The sequence below is a fragment of the Acomys russatus genome, chromosome 23, assembly GCF_903995435.1.
Source record: "Acomys russatus chromosome 23, mAcoRus1.1, whole genome shotgun sequence".
NCBI classification, from domain to species: domain Eukaryota; kingdom Metazoa; phylum Chordata; class Mammalia; order Rodentia; family Muridae; genus Acomys; species Acomys russatus.
The window spans coordinates 47,288,481-47,306,740 of NC_067159.1; the positions used below are offsets into that span (position 1 = coordinate 47,288,481).

General features: G+C 45.0%; 2 protein-coding genes across 3 annotated transcripts in view; one reads left to right on the plus strand and one right to left on the minus strand.

The window, feature by feature from the left end:
* The window catches only part of Dnase2b (deoxyribonuclease 2 beta), a 59,294-nt gene that overhangs the window by 11,294 nt on the left and 29,740 nt on the right, over window positions 1–18,260 (minus strand). For both annotated transcript variants that reach the window (XR_007832782.1, XM_051165398.1), the window contains exons 4-5: window positions 3,786–4,006; window positions 613–790 (exon numbers count right to left, since the gene is read on the minus strand). Coding sequence is in view for 1 of the 2 variants with exons in the window: in XM_051165398.1 (XP_051021355.1) it covers window positions 613–790; window positions 3,786–3,898 (291 nt within the window). In the remaining variant the exon portion in view is untranslated. The remainder of the gene's footprint in view (window positions 1–612; window positions 791–3,785; window positions 4,007–18,260) is intronic.
* LOC127206102 (uricase) overlaps window positions 4,551–18,260 on the plus strand; it is a 33,397-nt gene continuing 19,687 nt past the window's right edge. Inside the window, exons 1-2 of the mRNA XM_051165397.1 lie at window positions 4,551–4,698; window positions 16,868–17,086. Coding sequence (XP_051021354.1) covers window positions 4,669–4,698; window positions 16,868–17,086 — 249 coding nt within the window. The 5' untranslated portion in view covers window positions 4,551–4,668. The remainder of the gene's footprint in view (window positions 4,699–16,867; window positions 17,087–18,260) is intronic.

Consider the following 18,260-nt stretch of genomic DNA (forward strand, 5'->3'; position numbering starts at 1 on the left):
GCATCCAATTGTGAAGTTGAGTCCCCAACCAATGAGATGAGACACAGCCATTGTCTAGTCAGGGATAAAAGATGGAAGCCATCTTGGACAGGTATGTTGGCTAGGCACACCCTTTTTGTAGAAAGAATTGTCTTGCTGGGATGCTTTTGCTTGGTTCATGTGTTCTTTTGCATGCAACAGTGGGGATTATTCTATGTGGTTTTGTTTTGCTTTGTTTTTGTTTTTAGCAAAGTGAATCAACAAGTTGGCATTGGTGTGGATTATGAGGATATATTTCTTAAAGCCTTGGTCAGGTGTTGATTCAGTTGTCCCAGCTTAGTCAGGAACGATCTGGTCTTAAGTTTTGGGAGTTAGGGGTTAGGTAAGTGCGTATGTATATCTATGTGTATGTATATGTATATATATATATATATATATATATATATATATATATATATTCTAAAGATATATATATGTGTGTGTGTGTGTGTGTGTGTGTGTGTGTGAGAGAGAGAGAGAGAGAGAGAGAGAGAGAGAGAGAGAGAGAGAGAGAGAGAGAGAGAGAGAGAGAGAGAGAGAGAGAGAGATCTAGACTCTGTTTACATACTTTCCACGCTGTCATCTGTAACGTACCTTAGAGGTATACGCTTCATACAGCTGCTGTAAGGTCCTTCCCAAAACACTCCTGCTGCTGTTCATCAGGTGTTGGCTCTTCCTCCAGCTTTGCATAGTGGAGTCCAGGTACAGGTAATCCAGCCCAGTCTCTGTATGCTCATTGCTTTGCCTTCCGGGTAACTTATAAAAGGTAAACCTAACACGGCAAATGGTTAGGGATTACTGCCATTTAATTCTCTGATGTCACTGTGTGAAACACCACAGCACACCATTCACAGTGCTTCCTAGGAGGCCTCTAGGGAGAAGGTGTACTCAAGGCTTCTGCCTATTTCTCTATCTCTTCTTTTTGCTTTTCTCCAGGGAAGACAAGCTTGGTATGGGTGCTGTGTTCTATGACATTAGCCTGCCTGGTGACTGGGTCCCTGAAATGAAAGCTCATGTGTACTGAGAGTGATTCTCTCAATTGTCCCCATAGTCTCAGTGGTCACAGGAAAGAGAAGGTCAGTGACTGGGTCTACACTGGAGAAGTCTTGGATTTGCTACCCCCACAGTGCTTAGCGCCTGGTCTCCTTGGGGCTAGTCAATTGGGTGTGGGCTTTGCAGGAGGTGGGGCCTTTCTTGAGGCTTGGTCCTCAGCAATATTCTTCAGCTCAGTTTATCAGAATGCTCTGGATTGAGGGTTTGCTCATTAAGTGTTCCCATCAGGCTGTTTTTTCCTGTATCTGTTGTCTTCTGTTTGCTATCTCCTCTGAACATCTCACAGTGAGGACAAGTGGTTGGGCCTATGTAGATTTCAGCCAGCCTCGAGTCACTCAGCCCAGGCTTTTTCTTTGTGCTCATGTCCCATTGGGATCAAATTAATTTTTACTGATCTGACCTGTCTTGTAGGATATCTGGCCCTCCACTTTTTAGATGCCATAAGTGATCCAAAGTTGTGACAACCAAAACTTTCCCTAGACCTTGTCAAGAGTTTCCCAAGGACAAATTCTCCTTAATTAAAAATCTCCTGGTCTGCCCAAATACATTACAACAGCATGGAGCCCTGTGATTAGTCCCATGAGACTCAGTCAGCCAAACATAGTACAATAAATATGCCATCACAATGCAGCAGTCTGCCTAAGAGTATCACCCTCCATGCTTGGTTCTGTTCTTGTGGCCTGCCTTCTTGCTCACAATGCTAGGCCCTCACACCTGGCTGACTTTGTGACAGCTCAGCAACTTTTCTGCTAAGCAGCTATGCTTTTCTATATTGCCAAATAATATACCCATTCAGTTGTGACAAAAAAAAAAAATCTGTCAATCACAATTTGGCACCCCCTCCCCCCAGCAGAGCACCTGAAGGCTGTTACTGTGCCACCATCAGTAGGTGATAGTGCTACTTGTAGTCATTTTTCCTGGGTGACCACTTCTGTATGCAGTGTCTAGCCTACATCTCTAGGTTGAGTTACATAACTGGACTAAAGGCTGCCCAGAATCTTCCAGCTCCACATTTTTGAAACCATGTTCATAGTATTTTGCACAAAGCCAATCCATCTTATATACTCTCAAAGGTCACCTGCCACAGCTGCCCACTCACCTTCAATCTTTCCCGACTGTTCTTTTCCTGCTGTTTGCACTAACCACCTCTTAACTCAAGTCCACACATTGCTTTGTCTGTGGCACGGTGGAAGCCCTTTCCCTCTGTGGCTCTAGACTGCTTTCCTCTTGTCTCTCGTTTGCACTATTGGCATGCAGATTGGATTGCATCTCAACCTTGTTCCCAGTCCCTTTCAGCATCAGGTTCAAATCCTGCAGCACAGCCCAGGAAGTCCTTCATGACCTGGCCTACACCTCCTACTGTGGTTTTGTTTGCAGACACCTTGGCACATGACACCACTCCAAGTGCCAAACTCTCCATGCTGCCTCTTGACTCTGCACTAATTCTTTGATCCTCTATTTGCCCGAGCTGTCATGGCATGTTTTATCATCATCGTTGTTGTTGTTTGGTGGATTTCTGAGACACAGTTTCTCTGTGTAGCCCTGGCTGTCCTGGAACGTTCTCTGTAGACCAGACTGGCCTCCAACTCAGGGATCTGCCTCCTGAGTGCTGGGACTAAAGGTGTGAACCACTGTGCCCAGCCAGTCTCCCGATTATTTTAAAAACAACTTCATAGTTATTCTTAAAACTTAGCTTAAAGATACCTTTTCAAGGAAGCCTTCTGTGCTGTGTGCTTCCTAATGTCCTACATCCACCCCACAGATCTGAGTGTCTCGAGGGAAGGAACTGTGTTTTGTTTGTATCTCTGTCTTTAAAACTCAGGGCAGGACCTAGTCAGAGCTTCTAAATGCTAAAAGACTGAATTGATTGATGCTCTTTAGCTTGAGATTCACACAATGATGTCAACCTCCAATTCAGACATAAGCACCAGAGTTAAAGAATGGAAAAGTGGCCAAAGCTCCAAGGAGGCTCTCCCCACAGTGACATAGTGAGGTTCATCTCTTTGACATTGTGATGGATACTAATAGCCTTGGAGGCACTCCTGCCTGCTCCCTGGGCTGCCTTGTGAACAGAGGCTAACCAAATAATGCTGGGCTCCGTCAAGGACTTCTTGTCCCCATAAGAAGAAAGTATGCCTCAGTTTAGAAAAAAGCCATATGCTTTCACAGCTTTGTAGCTCAGAAAGGGTACGTGCAAAACGAAAGTAAACTTCCAAGTGACAGTTGTCAGCCCATTCCACTCTGCCTCACGGCCTTGCCCTCCCAAAAGCAATGACACCACAACAGCTCCACAAAGCTGCTTGGTGTTCTTTCCAGGTAACACATACACTCGGTAGGCAGATCTGCCTGGGGATTGAGCCCACTGGCTTTAAGTCCCTTTCCTTTTTACTTAATTAATTTACCTATTGATTTATTTAAGAAAGGCTCTCATATAAGCCAGGTTAGGCTAGAACTCACTTTGCTGCCACAGAAGGCCTTGAACTCCCAGCCCTCCTGCTGAGATTTCACATGTGTGCCATCCTGCCCAGTTCATGTGGTGCTGGGACTGAGCCTAGAACTTCATGCATGTTAGGCAAGCACCCTGCCGACCCACCCAGCCCCCAGGCCCAGTCTCTTTCCTTTTTGAGGGAGGAAGCCCAGTTTTCCTTAGAGTCATCACAGATAATCCTCCTGTTTTCTATTCACACGCCAACCATCCCGGTTCATTTACCTACCAGTCCACAGCTTCACCTTTGTTATTTTTGCATGAGATTGCTGGTGTCGCCAGGGCCCCAGAGAGGGCGAAGAAGAGCAAACAAAGAGCTGTTCTTAGAGCGTTTGCTGCCATTTTCTATCAGTAGCCTTCATTCCACGCCATGCACTGTGGAGTCAGGGTGTCGGGTCTCTCTCGGGCCGAGCTGGCTCAGATGTGGGTTCTATTCACTTTTGCTGTTCACTGTTTGGGCACAAATAGAGGAGGCTGAGTCCTATGTCATCTGACGGTTCTGTCACAACATTCCAGTGTGACTCTGCCTGCCTTTGTGCTCAATGTTGACTAGTTTGCAAAGTCATAGAAAAGTCTGGAGGGAAAAGGGTGTTTATCCAGCTACCTATATAGTTAACTCTTTGGAGCGGAGTAAGCAGTGTGAACTGCGCAGAAACAGGGATTCTTGACAAGTAGATGTTCAGTGAGGTATATTTTGTGTTTCCTTTCTCTTCTGATTGACTATCTGTCAGTGTAAATGCATGTGCTGCATACATTAGATAAAGATGACAAAACTTTATGCCTTATTAATAATTAGGATCAGTCATCTATAATAACCCCTGTCTTTAAAGGAGTAATTTCCAAGTACTACTCTGAAGGATGCCTCAAGCTCAACTCAATTGTGTTCTAGCAAAAATTTTGACGTAAATTTTCCCACCCCCCAGGTTCTGACCAGTCAGCAGGGCTCTTTGCCTCCAAAGGCCTTGGTGCCATCGCACTGTCCTTTACGCAATCAGGTCAATATTGACCACCTGCTCTTCGGAGCTAAATAAAAACATTTACCAACCTCCCTTTATCTCACACCATCCTTTCTCACTCTTGAAACTGAATCCGAAGTTGAGGGCTGAGGGAAAATGGCCCATTACCATGGTGACTACGGAAAGGTGAGCCGCCCTGCTCTTGAGAGGAGGGAAACGGTAGAGAGATACACATGCATCTGCAAAAATTCCTTTACATAGTCTTGAATCCACATTTAGCCACCATGCTGAGCAGCAGTTGACTTGATGCCCTGGGGATTGTGGTGGCTCCGCTCTGTCCTTCTCCTTGATTATGGCTTCAGGTCAGAGTCATCTTGGAGACCCAGACCAAACCAGAGCCTTGAAGCTCAGGTCACTCCTATGGGCTGGCCTAGCTGGTGCTCCCAGGATTCTCAAGTTGGTAGAAGAGATAGGACTTGGGATCTTTTTCTCCTAAGACAGAGGACTGAGGTGCACGACGGACCCACTGACAAAACTCACATTATCTGTGTTACCTGCAAAGGGCAGAATTCCAGGCTTCATCTTAAACCTGAAGAATCTGAGTCCCTCCACGTGGAGTCAGGAGTCCGTGGTGTGTGTGTGTGTGTGTGTGTGTGTGTGTGTGTGTGTGTGTGTGTGTGTGTGCAGTAGTGTGGATATGTATGTGGGAGAGGCCAGAAGCCCATGTTGGTCATTTCCTTTACTCACTCTGTATTAGTTGTTTGAGTTAAGGTTCTCACTGACCTGGTTGGGCTGGCTAGCCAGTAAGCCCTAGGAATCCTCTCCAGTGCTGGGATTGCAGGAGCTCACCACCACACCCAGACTTTTAAATGTGGGCTGTGGGGGATTGAACTCGGATCCTTATTCCTGGGCAGCAAGTGCTTTATGAACTGACACACTTCTCAAGGATCCCAGAACCTGTATCTTAAACAAGCTTATTGGCAGTGCAGGCCCATCCTACACTTTCAGCCTACTGCCTTGAGGCCTGGCTGGTGATGCTAGCTGCCAAGTCAACAGCTTCCGGTGAGAGAGCTGTCGGAACCAACTAAACCAAGAAACGTTTTCCTTTACAGTTATAACTGTGTTCAGAAAAACAACTTCAATAGCACTGAACAATAAAACGTTCAATGGCATGAAGTTCAATTTATTTTAAAATGGAAAAAAAGTATCATTTGCTTCTTCTGTCTTAAGAAGAAACGCACTGAGGAAAAAAAAAAAAAGAAATGCACTGAGTTGAGCACAGCTGAGTATAGGAATCGTTGACTCATTTAGAGAACACAAGCAGCTCATTTTCGTTTGTGTGACCTAAAGGCACACTCCTGCCTTCCCCTCCTTGTCCTACACACAGTGCTATGCTGATGACAGTTTAGTAAACGACCCTTAAGTGTCAGCCGAGCCTATTCTTACCTTCCTGTGAGGGGAGCCGCGGGACATCTGTCTTTGTGTGTCATTTGCTAAATCCAATTTCATTTCAAGGTCTGGAAAGATGCTTTTAATAAGCTTTCTTTTCTGGTGTGGCCGACTATCGGGGCTGCCTGTTATATCGGGGCTGCCTGTTATATCGGGGCTGCCTGTTACATCGGGGCTGCCTGTTATATCGGGGCTGCCTGTTATATCGGGGCTGCCTGTTAACAACCATCCTTAAGCAGCCGCTTTGCCGCCACACCTGTAACTAGCTGTTCAGAGCGTCTGGGGATTCCAGCCACCCCCGGCTCCAAGATTCCAATATGTCTTTTATTGTTTTTGTTTTTGTCTCAACATATCTTTTTCCTAAAACCAATGATGGGATATTATAGAAAGAAACCTGGGAGTTTGGTGGATAGGGAAATGCAAGCAGAACAGAATGCTCCTCATGATGTCTCTTGCTTTTGAAGCTCTATTGTATAATGGCGTGAAAATTCAGTGCTCTTTTACAGGCCAAGGATCTGTAAAAACAGTAGAATTGCTTTCTTTTTTACCTTGACCAAGTAGAGTAAACAGGGAAGAGCTCGTTGCTTGGAAGCAGGCTGACTTTGTGTTTACTCACCCAGAAATTCTAGTAAAGCTTAGTCCTGAGCTTTTGCAGAATGCCTCTTTCTCATCCTGTCTTTCTCACACCCTTTGTATCTTTTGCAGCTTTTATGTATTTCAGCTCCTGTGTGTCTGCATTGTCGGTTGATTCCTCTCAAATATATTGTATTTTTATTTTTAATCGTATGTATTTGTGTGTGCACATGGGTGCGGTGACAGAGCTTTGATCCCCTTGTAGCTGGGGGTGACAGGTGACAACCGGGCATGGGTGCTGGGAAATGAGCTGGGCTCATCTTCAAAGGCCTCAAAAGCTCTTAGCCATGGAGCCACTCTCCAGCCCCAGCACCGGATTCTTTATTTGGCTTTTCCCATTCTTTAGTTCTCTCTAGACAATTAGCCTGTTATGTCTTCTAGCTCTCCAAAATAGCCAGTTCTTTCCGGCGTTGTGTGCAACAGATTCTTATCTGATTATTAATCCATTGCTAGGATATTTCTTTTTTCATATTTCTGTGTGGAGTATGCGTGCATGTGTGCATGTCTGTGTGTGTGTGTGTGTGTGTGTGTGTGTGTGTGTGTGTGTGTGTGTGTGCAAGTGGAGGGGATCTGACTTTAATCATCATGCTTCTTTGTGAAGCACTCCTGAGCCACCTCCTCAGTCCCCTAATTTTATTTCTTCCACATTAATTTTTAATATTTGCTTCTTATTTTCTCCATATTCAATCATCTGTGTCTTTCAACATATTCAGTGTAGTATTTTGCACATTGCATCTGGTTCTACTACATCCTGTATTTACAGATTAGACTTCGATGGTTTCTTTCTGCCTCTCATCATCCATACTTTCCTGTTGATGTGTGCGTCTCGCTTATGGCTGTAGTTTATGTTCCTTGCAAATTTACCTGTGAGAATTTTTTTTAAAGACAGAGATGAAGTTCGAGTCCTCAGATTCTGGACACTGCTGCCTTCATGGCAGTACAGTCATCCTGTGAGTCAAGCTGCTGGCTTTATTTATGGTTTTGAAGTATGATTTACATCCCATAAGATGTACCTATTTAAGCAGAACTTTCTCTCTGAGCAGATTTTACAAGTCTGCTGATAGACGGAGAGGAGTCTAGACCATGACAGCCTGAAAGTAACGTTGGTGTCCCTGTTGCATGAGGAAACTGAGGGCCTCTGAATTGATACAACAGAGGCAGGACAAGCCAATGCAGAGCAGAGACATGCTCTCAAGAGGCGTGGCTAGAGAAAGCATCCTCGGGGCAAGAGGTGGTCACTGGTATCAGGCTGGGCACAATCATCCTCCACGCTATTTTGGAACCCCACTTCCTTCTGGAAACCTTCCTTAATTTTGCTTTGCTGTCCCTACAACATGTTCCCAGAGCTCACTCTATGGTCTCAGTAGAATGATTAATTCAGTAGAGTGATTAATGTTTAGAGTAATTAACACGATGCATGACTACTTATTTCTTTTTATGTGTTGTCTCCTAGAAAGTGGTGAGGAACTTCTGTGGACTAAGTCTGGCCCACTGGCTGTTTTTACAAATAAAGTTTTATTTGCATATAGATGTACCCATTGATGTATGCATTATATTTAGTTTCTCTTATGCAATAATGGCAGAAATGAGTCATTGAAACACAGCCTGAAAAGCCCAGAGTACCGACGACTATTTGAACCTTCACAGGAGAAGAATGTTCTACTATACAAAGCTCTACAAGGGCAGAACACTGTCTGCCTTGTCTACCCTTCCATATCCAAGCATGTCACACTGACTGTCACCTAATGAAGCTAAGTCAGTGTAGCTCTACAAATGTGTGGAGTAGATGAAATGGATTTACCAACTTGCATTTGGAGTTATGAGAAATTTAGAGTGACAGGCCTGGAAAGGTGGCTCAGCGGTTGAGAGCTCTTGTTGCTCTCACGGAGGACCCGGGTTCAGTTCCCAGCACCCATGCAGTAGCTCTGCAGCTCCAGTGGGGGGAGGGTGGTCTGATGCGCACTTCTGACCTCTGTGTCAGGCATGCATGTGATGAACAGAATACACACACAAATAAAACATTCATATGTACACAATAAAAGAAATAAATCTTTAAAAGCACAAGGAGAGAAATCGACAAAAGCGGGTTTATAATAGATGCAGTAGTAGGGAAAGGCCCACAGTAAGGACTTTTACTACCACGTCTCTAAGTCTGGAAGGCAGCTGTAACGAAGAGAGGCAGCAGCCTGCAACCCAATGCTTGGTTCTATGTGATTTTCACCTCAAGGAGAATCTGATTTCTTCCAGAGAGGTGGGACTCATTCCTCCCTTCACAGAGGTCTCTCAGAGACCAGTGTAACTGTGGCAGTGACGGCTGTGCCTTTCCTTTCCATTTCTCCTAGGAGGTGCATGCCCTCCTCTTACACATAGACTAAAGTCAGCCCCTTGTTGAGCGGGTGCTAAATGGCTGTCAGTAAGTTCACACCGCTCCTGATTTCAGTGGTTCTTACTAGGCAGAAGTCATTGTTCACCTCAGATGATGAGGTCAGACCCTCATCTGCTCCAGAGATTGCTGCCTTTCCGTTCTCCTCATGTTGACAATGTAAACACACCCATGTCAACAGAGACCCGTGTGCAGCCAGAATCCCCACTGTAAGGGGGTACTGTGGGAAGAGACATACCTTGAAGTTGTGAGTTTCTGCCTAAGATGGTCCAGTCTCCATCCCCAGTCTGTCCCACGTCTGACTTTGGACAGCTCCTTTCATATCTATGAGCCTATTTATTTTAAGCTACTGATTCTTTTTCTTATTTTGTTTTATTTTTGCCAAGTCACAGAGTTGTTGTGGGAAGTAAGAAAGATGACATCAGTCTCAGTGGGTGGGAAATTAGATGACAGAATGCTATGTAACTGTGAGTGTCTGGTAATGTGGCCAATTCCCTCCCTCTGACAGGGTCAGTGTGTTCTTCCTCTCACTTGTGAGCCTGACTTGAGAGGGAGTTGTCAAGCAGACTGAAGGGACTCTGACAAAGGGTTAAAGAACACTTGGTAGCACATGGCTCTCATTTTGCCTCTGTGTCCTGAGAAGGTTACTTGGCTTGCCCCTGTGTCTTTCTTATTCGATAATGGATTGCAATATGTACTTCCAGCCCATGCCAGATGCCTCTATCAATTCTGTGTTGTGAGGTTTCCCATCCTTATTCTGGAAGTTCCTGGGTACTTTCTTCCCAGTTTATTATCCTGAGGCTTTTGGTGAAGAGGCTGGCAGGGAAGTTGGCATTTCTCTTGGCATTTTTCACGATGAGTAAAAGAATGAAAATAACAGAACACCCGTAGCTGGAGTCTTACTGAGGTTAACAGGTTACCCTGTCTTTTCACCATGAATATACAATGAGATTTTTAGCCTCCTCTTGAAGTATTTGCTTGAACGTCCTTTAGGGGCAACTTTGAGCAGAGCGCACATCTCCTTTATGAGTGTTAAACCACTCTTCAAGATGATGCGACATCAGCATAGTCTTGGGTATTTAGTAGATCTCATGCAACAAGAGAAACAAAAAGCACATCCAGGCACATGCACCATCACCACCACCACCACCATCACCACCATCACCACCACCACCACCACCACCACCATCACCATCACCACCACCACCACCACCACCACCACCACCACCACCATCACCATCACCACCACCATCACCACCATCACCATCACCATCACCATCACCACCATCACCACCACCATCACCACCACCACCACCACCACCATCACCATCACCACCACCATCACCACCATCACCACCACCATCACCACCACCATCACCATCACCACCACCACCACCATCACCATCACCACCATCACCATCACCACACCAATCACCACACCATCACCACCACCACCACCATCACCACCACCATCACCACCACCACCATCACCACCACCACTAGCACCACCACATCACTGTCTGCTTCTAAGATTATCACTGGTTATTATTATTATCGTCAGTACGGATTGAGGCCTATGAAGGTGACACTGACATTGGTCATAGGAATGCTTGTTTTTCTATTCCTTCCCCTCCTTCCCCTCCTTGAAGATTTTATATTCGCAAATGCCCAAGAAAGCATTCAAGGATGGAGAAAACCTGGGTAGAGAATTTGAAGATTCTCTTTGATAGGTCTCAAGGAAAGAAAGAGAAGAAAGGAGGGGAGGGCCAGAGGAGGGAGGGATGGAGGAAGGGGAAGAGAGACAGATAGATAGAGATTGATTTTCTTATCCACAATTCTTACTTGCCACACTATAACTGAATTATGGTATATAGATGCAAAATAGCTAAAAAAATTTTAGTCTCTCTTGTCAAAAGTAGAGATGGCCCTGTTATGAATTTTGCCAGACTATTGTAACTTCAGATATCATCTAATATAAGAGGGCTCATGTTTGGTTCCACAAGGGCCTTTCTTCTTCTTTTGTCTGAAAATGAGTTGAACTCCTAAATTCCATAACTCAATCTCAGTTTTCTCCTGTAAGAATTTGTATGTTTAAAAGCTTTATTTTTCTTTCGTGTATATGAGTGTTTTGTTTGCATGTTTTTTTTTTGTTTGTTTTTTGTTTTGTTTTTTGTTTTGTTTTTTGTGATCCATGTGTGTGCCTGGTACTTCCGGAGGTCAGAAGAGGGTCAGAAGAGAGCCACCATGTGGGTGCTGGAAACTGAACCTGGGTCTTCTGAAAGAGCAGCCAAGTGCTCATAGCTGCTCAATCATGTCTCCTGCCCTGACTAATAGGAAATCACAGACGCATGTGGCGCGCACTTCCTTTGACCTTCCACCTCCTCTTGTAGCTTGAGAGCTTGAGAGCCTGAAGCTGAGTGATGGAGTTTTTCAATTTCCCCTATTGAACTAAAAATGGCCTAAACTTCCTGAAATGGTCTGCAAAATGAGGAATCTTGTGTGTTGGCCAAGCCACCCATGGCAGTGTACGAGCCGGGGCAGAGTGCTGCGCCGGGGGTGGAGATGACCTGCTCTGACTTTCAAGATGCCACACTGGGCAAAACTAGACACGTACAAAGGAGAGGAAGGAAAGGCGAGTATGAGGCCAGTGCTAGTGCTTGTTTACACACTGCTCTGTGAGTTCAAAGAGAAGAGCCATGCTTTAGGGAGAGGACTGGTGTGTACGAAGCAGTGCCTAATGAAGACGGCGTTCCAGGAAGAAGGGATGGATGCTGATTGGCAGCTAAAATCCCAGGAACTTGATGTTAATTCCCAGCTGTGTAGCTGCCTTGTTCCAAGTCTAGAACATAGAAAGGACTCAATGGGTATCTGGTCTATGTCAGTACAATATGTAGATATTAAAACTAAAATAAAGCACAAAGAAATGTGCAGAGAGGAGAGTACGCGGTGCTTGGGTGAAGCACTTCAGTGTATCTATTCAATTAGGATTCACTCAAGATTCAATTTGTGCCAATGAGGATTTGTTTTATCTATAGCTATGAACAGCTCAACCTGCTGTGTGCCTGTGTGACATGATCCTCACCTGTGTCTCTATCACAAAGGAAAACAGGTGTAAAGTAATGAAGTCGATACCAAAACATTGCAGCTTTTCCTTCTGCTCAAACTGCCTGGCAGATAATGGTGCCAGCTGACATCACTGATTACCACATGGCAGCCATAGTTCTGAGCAGTTACTTGCAACCTCACAATTATACATAATAGGTGCTGTCATCATCCCATTTTATAGATGGAAAAGGGAAGGAATGAAGGAAAAACAAAGCAATCACTTGCCTCTCGTACATCTGGTGCCAAAGGCATGTGTTCTTATCTCTATGCTACAGGCTCCCTGCTTCCAGGACGACAAATCATCTCTCATGCTATCTCAGGGCTGGTGATTAGACCCTAGAAAGTCAGACTGAGCAAAGCCATCTTAACTGTTTGGGCCCCTTTATACACAGAAATGGTCCTTAGCCTTTCATGAGTCTTCTACTCTTTGGTAATGGGGTAAAATCCATGTGTGTGCCCTAGAAAAACCCACACCCGCTCTCACAAGTACATAAAGATTTAGTGTCAGCTTCATAAAATACATAGTTCTGCCTAAAGTGCATCTACCAGGGCGTCAGGAGTTCAACAAAGTTGAGGCTAAGAGGTCCTAAAGCCGTTATGACAACCAAGTCTCCTTTAGTGCAGCCAGAAGTGCTAACGTTTACAGACTCATCATAGACGTGGACATTCAGAAGAGCCCTCCAAAGCCTCGGGGGTCTTGCCAACATTATCTATACAGTTCTCAAGTCGGCATCCCCATGCATTTAAGAAAGGAGATTTGCCTTGTGCAGAGCCTGCTCAGGATTTGCTCAGGGTATTACTGCAGGACACAGCCTCCCCATTGGACCACCCAAAGTACAGTTATTAGTGAAGATGAAAATTCAAATCAGGCGTTGTACCCAAGGGGGGACAGTTGGAGGTAGACCCTCTCTAAGCAAATATTCCTTGACTTTATCCACTTGCACTCTGGTTTGGAGTGTACCCTAACTATTTATCGCTGTCCATTCCATAAGGATCCTTTCTTGCAAAATTAGGCAAGTGATTGTTACTTATCATTGATACTTTTTGTTTTGTTTTGTTTTGTTTTCAAGACAAGGTTTCTCTGTGTAGCCCTGACTGTCCTGGACTCACTTTGTAGACCAGGCTGGCCTTGAACTCACAGTGCTCTGCCTGCCTTTGCCTCCCAAGTGCTGGGATTAAAAGCGTGTGCCACCACCTCCCAGGTATTGATACTTATAAGTAACATTTATTGAGCACCTTTGCCAGGCACTTTCCGGGGCACTTTATGCTTTTTCATTTGTACTTCTTGAATTCATTGTAAGAGGGGATATTATTATTGTTCTAGATATATAGATGGATAAATTTACATCCATTTGTGATTAATGGAAGCTGAACAATGACTCCACCAGGGCTGCCTCAATCAAAACCTATCCTCTCCACATGATGCCATTTGTACACAGTAGAGAGTGCCATGGCTGTAGAGATTTACCTGCATTGTACACAGTGGCTTCTGGCACTGGTTTCCTACCCTCTGGCTACAGAACTGGGTAAGGGTGGCCTCAGTTCTTGCCCAGGCTATTATCTACTGACTCACTGGGGTATTCCATGCTGGCCTTGGTGCTTCTGTTTCAGCCTCAAAGGCTGTTGTTGTTTGAATGAGATGTCCCCCAAAATGCCCCATAATGGGTATTTGACTATTTGGTTCCCAGTTGCTGGTGCTGACTGGGGAGTCTATGGGGGTGTGGCCTTGCTGGAGGAAGTATGTCAGCGGAGGCGGGCTTTAGAAGTTTGAAGACTCTTGCCACTTTAAATTCGCTCTCTGTTTTGTGCTTGCTGTTCAATATGTGAGCCCTCAGCCTCCTCCAGCCACCACGCCTTTGCTTGCTATCACAGACTCTAGCCTTTTGGAACATAAATCCAAATAAACTCTTTCTTCTAGAAGTTTTCTTGGTCATAGTGTTTTATCACAGCAATAGGAAAGTATATCCTTTGGAATCTAAGTCACTTCTCAGTAAATTTGCCAACTCAAGCTCGCACAGGTGTCCAGTTGTATGAGAGAGTCTTGCTGTGTAACCCCAGCTGGTCTTGAATTAATGATCATTTCTTTCTTGTGTGCATGCCCTCTGACACTGGCTTAGGATCTTACTAAAAAGCTCTGGCTGCCCCCTCTTTGTCCCCCTCCCATGTGCATTGAGTGACCACTTGCCCAGGGTAGCTATACTCTACTTGGATGCTAACTAATTATTAATGTAAACACTTTGTATCGCAGCCTCTTTCTTTACACTCCATTTTGTCTTTCTGGGTTTCTCTTCTCTCCCTGCCTCCTATCTGTCTGTCTGTCTATCTATCTATCTATCTATCTATCTATCTATCTATCTATCTACCGTGTGTGTGTGTGTGTGTGTGTGTGTGTGTGTGTGTGTGTGTGTATGAGAACATGCTTTTGTGTGTGAACATGCTACTAAGTGTGATAGTCAAAAGACATCTCCTTTCACCGTGTGAGTCCTGGAGGCCACCACAGTTGGTGGTAGGTACCTTTACTTGCTGAGTTGTCTCACCAGCTCTGGGCCTTTCCTCTCTGGCCAATTGTGCCTCTGATCTTAGAACGCCCACCTTCCTGTTTCTGTTTTTGTTTTGCTTTGTTTTTATTTTTTTCAGGAAGGGGGCTTTTTTGATGGCATCAGAACTGAACCCACTCTTCCTGTACTGGAATCTTTCATATGTTTTCATTAACTGTTCTGTGTCACCGGACAAGCAGAGGCGGTGGTTAGTAGCACTATTCGTTCATTCATGACACATTTATCAAGCTCCTATTTAAGATCCAGGCAATGTGCTGAGTGCTGGAGTTGCCATGGTGACCAACATAGAACTTTTCCTGCTTTTATAGTTTATTGCTTCAGAATGAATCACACATGAAGAGACACTTGCAATACAATTTGATAAAGATTCTAAGGCAATATCAAGTGTCTTGAGAATACATCAAAGGAGCCACCTACTCCATGTTTCCAGGGCTAAGACAGACTACCTGGAGAAGAAATAAGGCGGGTGAAGAGGCTGGTAGTCAGGGAGTGAGAAGAAAGGGGAAGTTAGAGAAAGATTTGAGGCCTATGGGAGAAAAAGTGTCTGACCCACATGAGCTCAGAATAGCAGCAGCAGAGTTTAAGTGAGAAAGACATGCGACTTGAGACTGGGTGTGGAGTACAGGCACAGTGTCACGTAATTACTGCATGTCTGCTGGATACCCTGTGTTCTCACAAGCTGAGCTACTATGGCTTGGGTATTTAATACAAGAAGATGGAGCCAAGGAGTACAGTGCTCCCATAAGATAGAGATGATTGATAAGCTCAGAGACTTTTGGTCTTGGACCACCACCATCCATGTTATCACAAGGACTCAAGCATCAAAGTCCCTTCCTCCCTTGGCAGAATTCCTGAGGATTAAGACCCTCTGGTGTTAATAGCATTCTCCTTCCCAAGTCAGTACCCTTAACCAACATCATCTCTGTTGTAGCTACATCCAACTGCTTGACATGGCCACTGTTGACACTAGAAACAAAGCTGAAGCTTCCAGCATCACCAGCCACCCCACAAGGTGCTGGTGGTTATTCCCATCAGTGCAAAGGTCACTTAAGATCACTGAAGTTCAGTGACATTCAACCACTTGTCACAAGCCACCAGGCTATAAGTGGCAAGGTGGAATTGTGGCCTGGACTGATCCCAAAGCTATGGCAACAACACAACATCTTCCTTTCTCTGCCACCATTATAGTCTTGAAGAACCATTAGCTCTGCTTTGTCATGTTTCTTACTGGCATCCTATCCTCTTCTCCACATGAATGTTTCTTTAACAGGGTCTTCTGTATCTCAGGCTGACCTTGGCCTGCCTAAGTACCTTAGAATGACCTTGAACTTCTGACTCCACTGCTTACACTTCCCAAGGGCTATGACTGCAGGATGCACCACCATGCTCAGTCCTGTGATGCTGAGAAAGAAACCTAGGGCAGTCTACCAACTGAGCTCCATTCCCAGGGTCTTGTGGATCTTAGTTTTGAAGATGCTTCCAAAGGTTCGATCAAAGACCGATCAAAGGCAGTTTTCAAGTTGTTTCCATTATCACAGAGAATTTTCTCAGAAATACCACTTCTTAACACACAGGAGAGGGTGAGGGCATGGACTTATTTACAGCTGACACGCTAATGGAATTTTCTAGAAGAAAGCTGGTTTCCATGGTGGCCGTTATATAGTTTGGAGCCAACAGGCCTGAGTATGTAGATAACTCTGCTTGTACTAACCACGTCACTTCATCTTTGTTCACCATTTGTCAGGTTCCCACAGCTGCCACAAGCACAGGTCGCATATTGCAGAGAGGATGTAGCTTTGACCCAGAAAGAAATTAATATCAAGTGGCATTGGGGAGAGGTTCAGTAGTTAAGAGCACATATGTTCTCGCAGAGGACCCGAGTTTCATTCCTCGCTCATAACTGCATGTAATTCCAGCTTCAGGGGATCTAACACCACTGGATTTGTGGGTGCACACAATTAAAACTAAGTAAATATTTAAAACTGACACCAAGAAAACCATCTGCCTGTCTGTCCTGAGAGTAATCTGATATATTTTTTGTTTGGTGGGAACCTCTTTTTTCCTGTGAAAGGTAGTCTTCAAAGGTCGGGCATGATGCTGCCATTGTAAGTGTTCTGGGTCTCCCCTGCCTTGGTTGCCTGATAAAATGGAAAACTAAAAAGTCTGCAGCTGGCATTTTTAACCTGAGTGAGCCATCTCCAATCAGATGCTTATATTCTCATTACAGAACGACGACGTGGAGTTTGTCAGAACTGGCTATGGGAAAGACATGGTCAAAGTTCTCCACATTCAGAGGGATGGGAAATACCACAGCATCAAGGAGGTGGCAACTTCTGTGCAGCTGACTCTGAGATCCAAAAAGGATTACCTACACGGTGATAATTCTGACATCATCCCTACCGACACCATCAAGAACACAGTGCATGTCCTGGCGAAACTCAAAGGGGTATAACCATTCGTAGCTGCTTGCTGCTTCTTGATGCAAATTCAGTGCAAGCTTGCGTGGGGGCGGAACTTGCTTATTTTAAGCTCTCATTTCCTTTTAACCTATTTTTACATATATGCCATTTTTAAATTTTTCCTTTCTACCCTTAAATTCTCAGGCTTACAGGAAAGCTTGCTTCATTTTATTTTATTTTTTGAAATCTATCTCCTAAGTTAGGAAGAGAAGCTCCTGGCAAATTAACTTGTTACCTCACATTGGAACTATGGGCAAGTCAAGGTCACAGGAGAAGTTCAGGCTAAATTTAGCACATTTCTCATTCGATCCCTTAAGTTCTATCACTTTCAGAATGTGCACTTGTAGGTGAAAGTGCCATTGTTGTATGACAGAATATTGATTATAAGTTACTGTACTTATTGGAAAAATCTACTGTCCAAAATTTTGCTCCCCCTGTTTTGGTTTTCTGATTGCTGCAACAAAATACCCCATACTCCAGGGTACATTAGGGCAGGAAGGGTCTATTTTGGTTCATGGTTTAAGGGTACAGCTCAGTAGTTCTCAGCCTTCCTAATGCAGTCCTCATGTTGTTGTGACCCCCAACCATAAAACCGTTTTGTTGTTACTTCATAAGTGTAACTTTGCTACTTTTATGACTCATTATGTAGTTATGTGCTATGCAGCGTATCTGATAAGCTACCCCAAAGGGCTTGAGAGTCACTGGTGTACTCAGTCCCTCATGGTAGGAAAACCTCCACAAGAGGAGTGTGAGGCAGTTAGTCACAGTTGTATCTGTAGTTAGTGTTAGCTCACAAGCCTGCCTCTAGGTTGCCTTAGCAACCTGAGGTCATCACCTGTGGCCACCACGTGTGCCAGGTGTGCTTCAGCTGAGCACCAGGTGTAAAAGGACCAGCCCCCCACCTTGTCTCTCTCTATTGCACTCTCTCTGCCTCGGTTTCTCTCCCCCTCCCTATGTCTGGAGTGTCCTTCCCCCCCCCCCCCGCCCCCCCCCCCCCCCCCCCCCCCCCCCCCCCCCCCCCCCCCGTCTCCCTCTTCCTGTCTTTCTGTCTCTCTCCTCTCTTCTGCCTGTCCCCCTGATTCTGTCTGTGTTCCACCACACTCAGAGCGTGTCTTCTCGCTCTCTCTCCCTTGCCCTTCTCACAGCAATAGACTTCCTTTG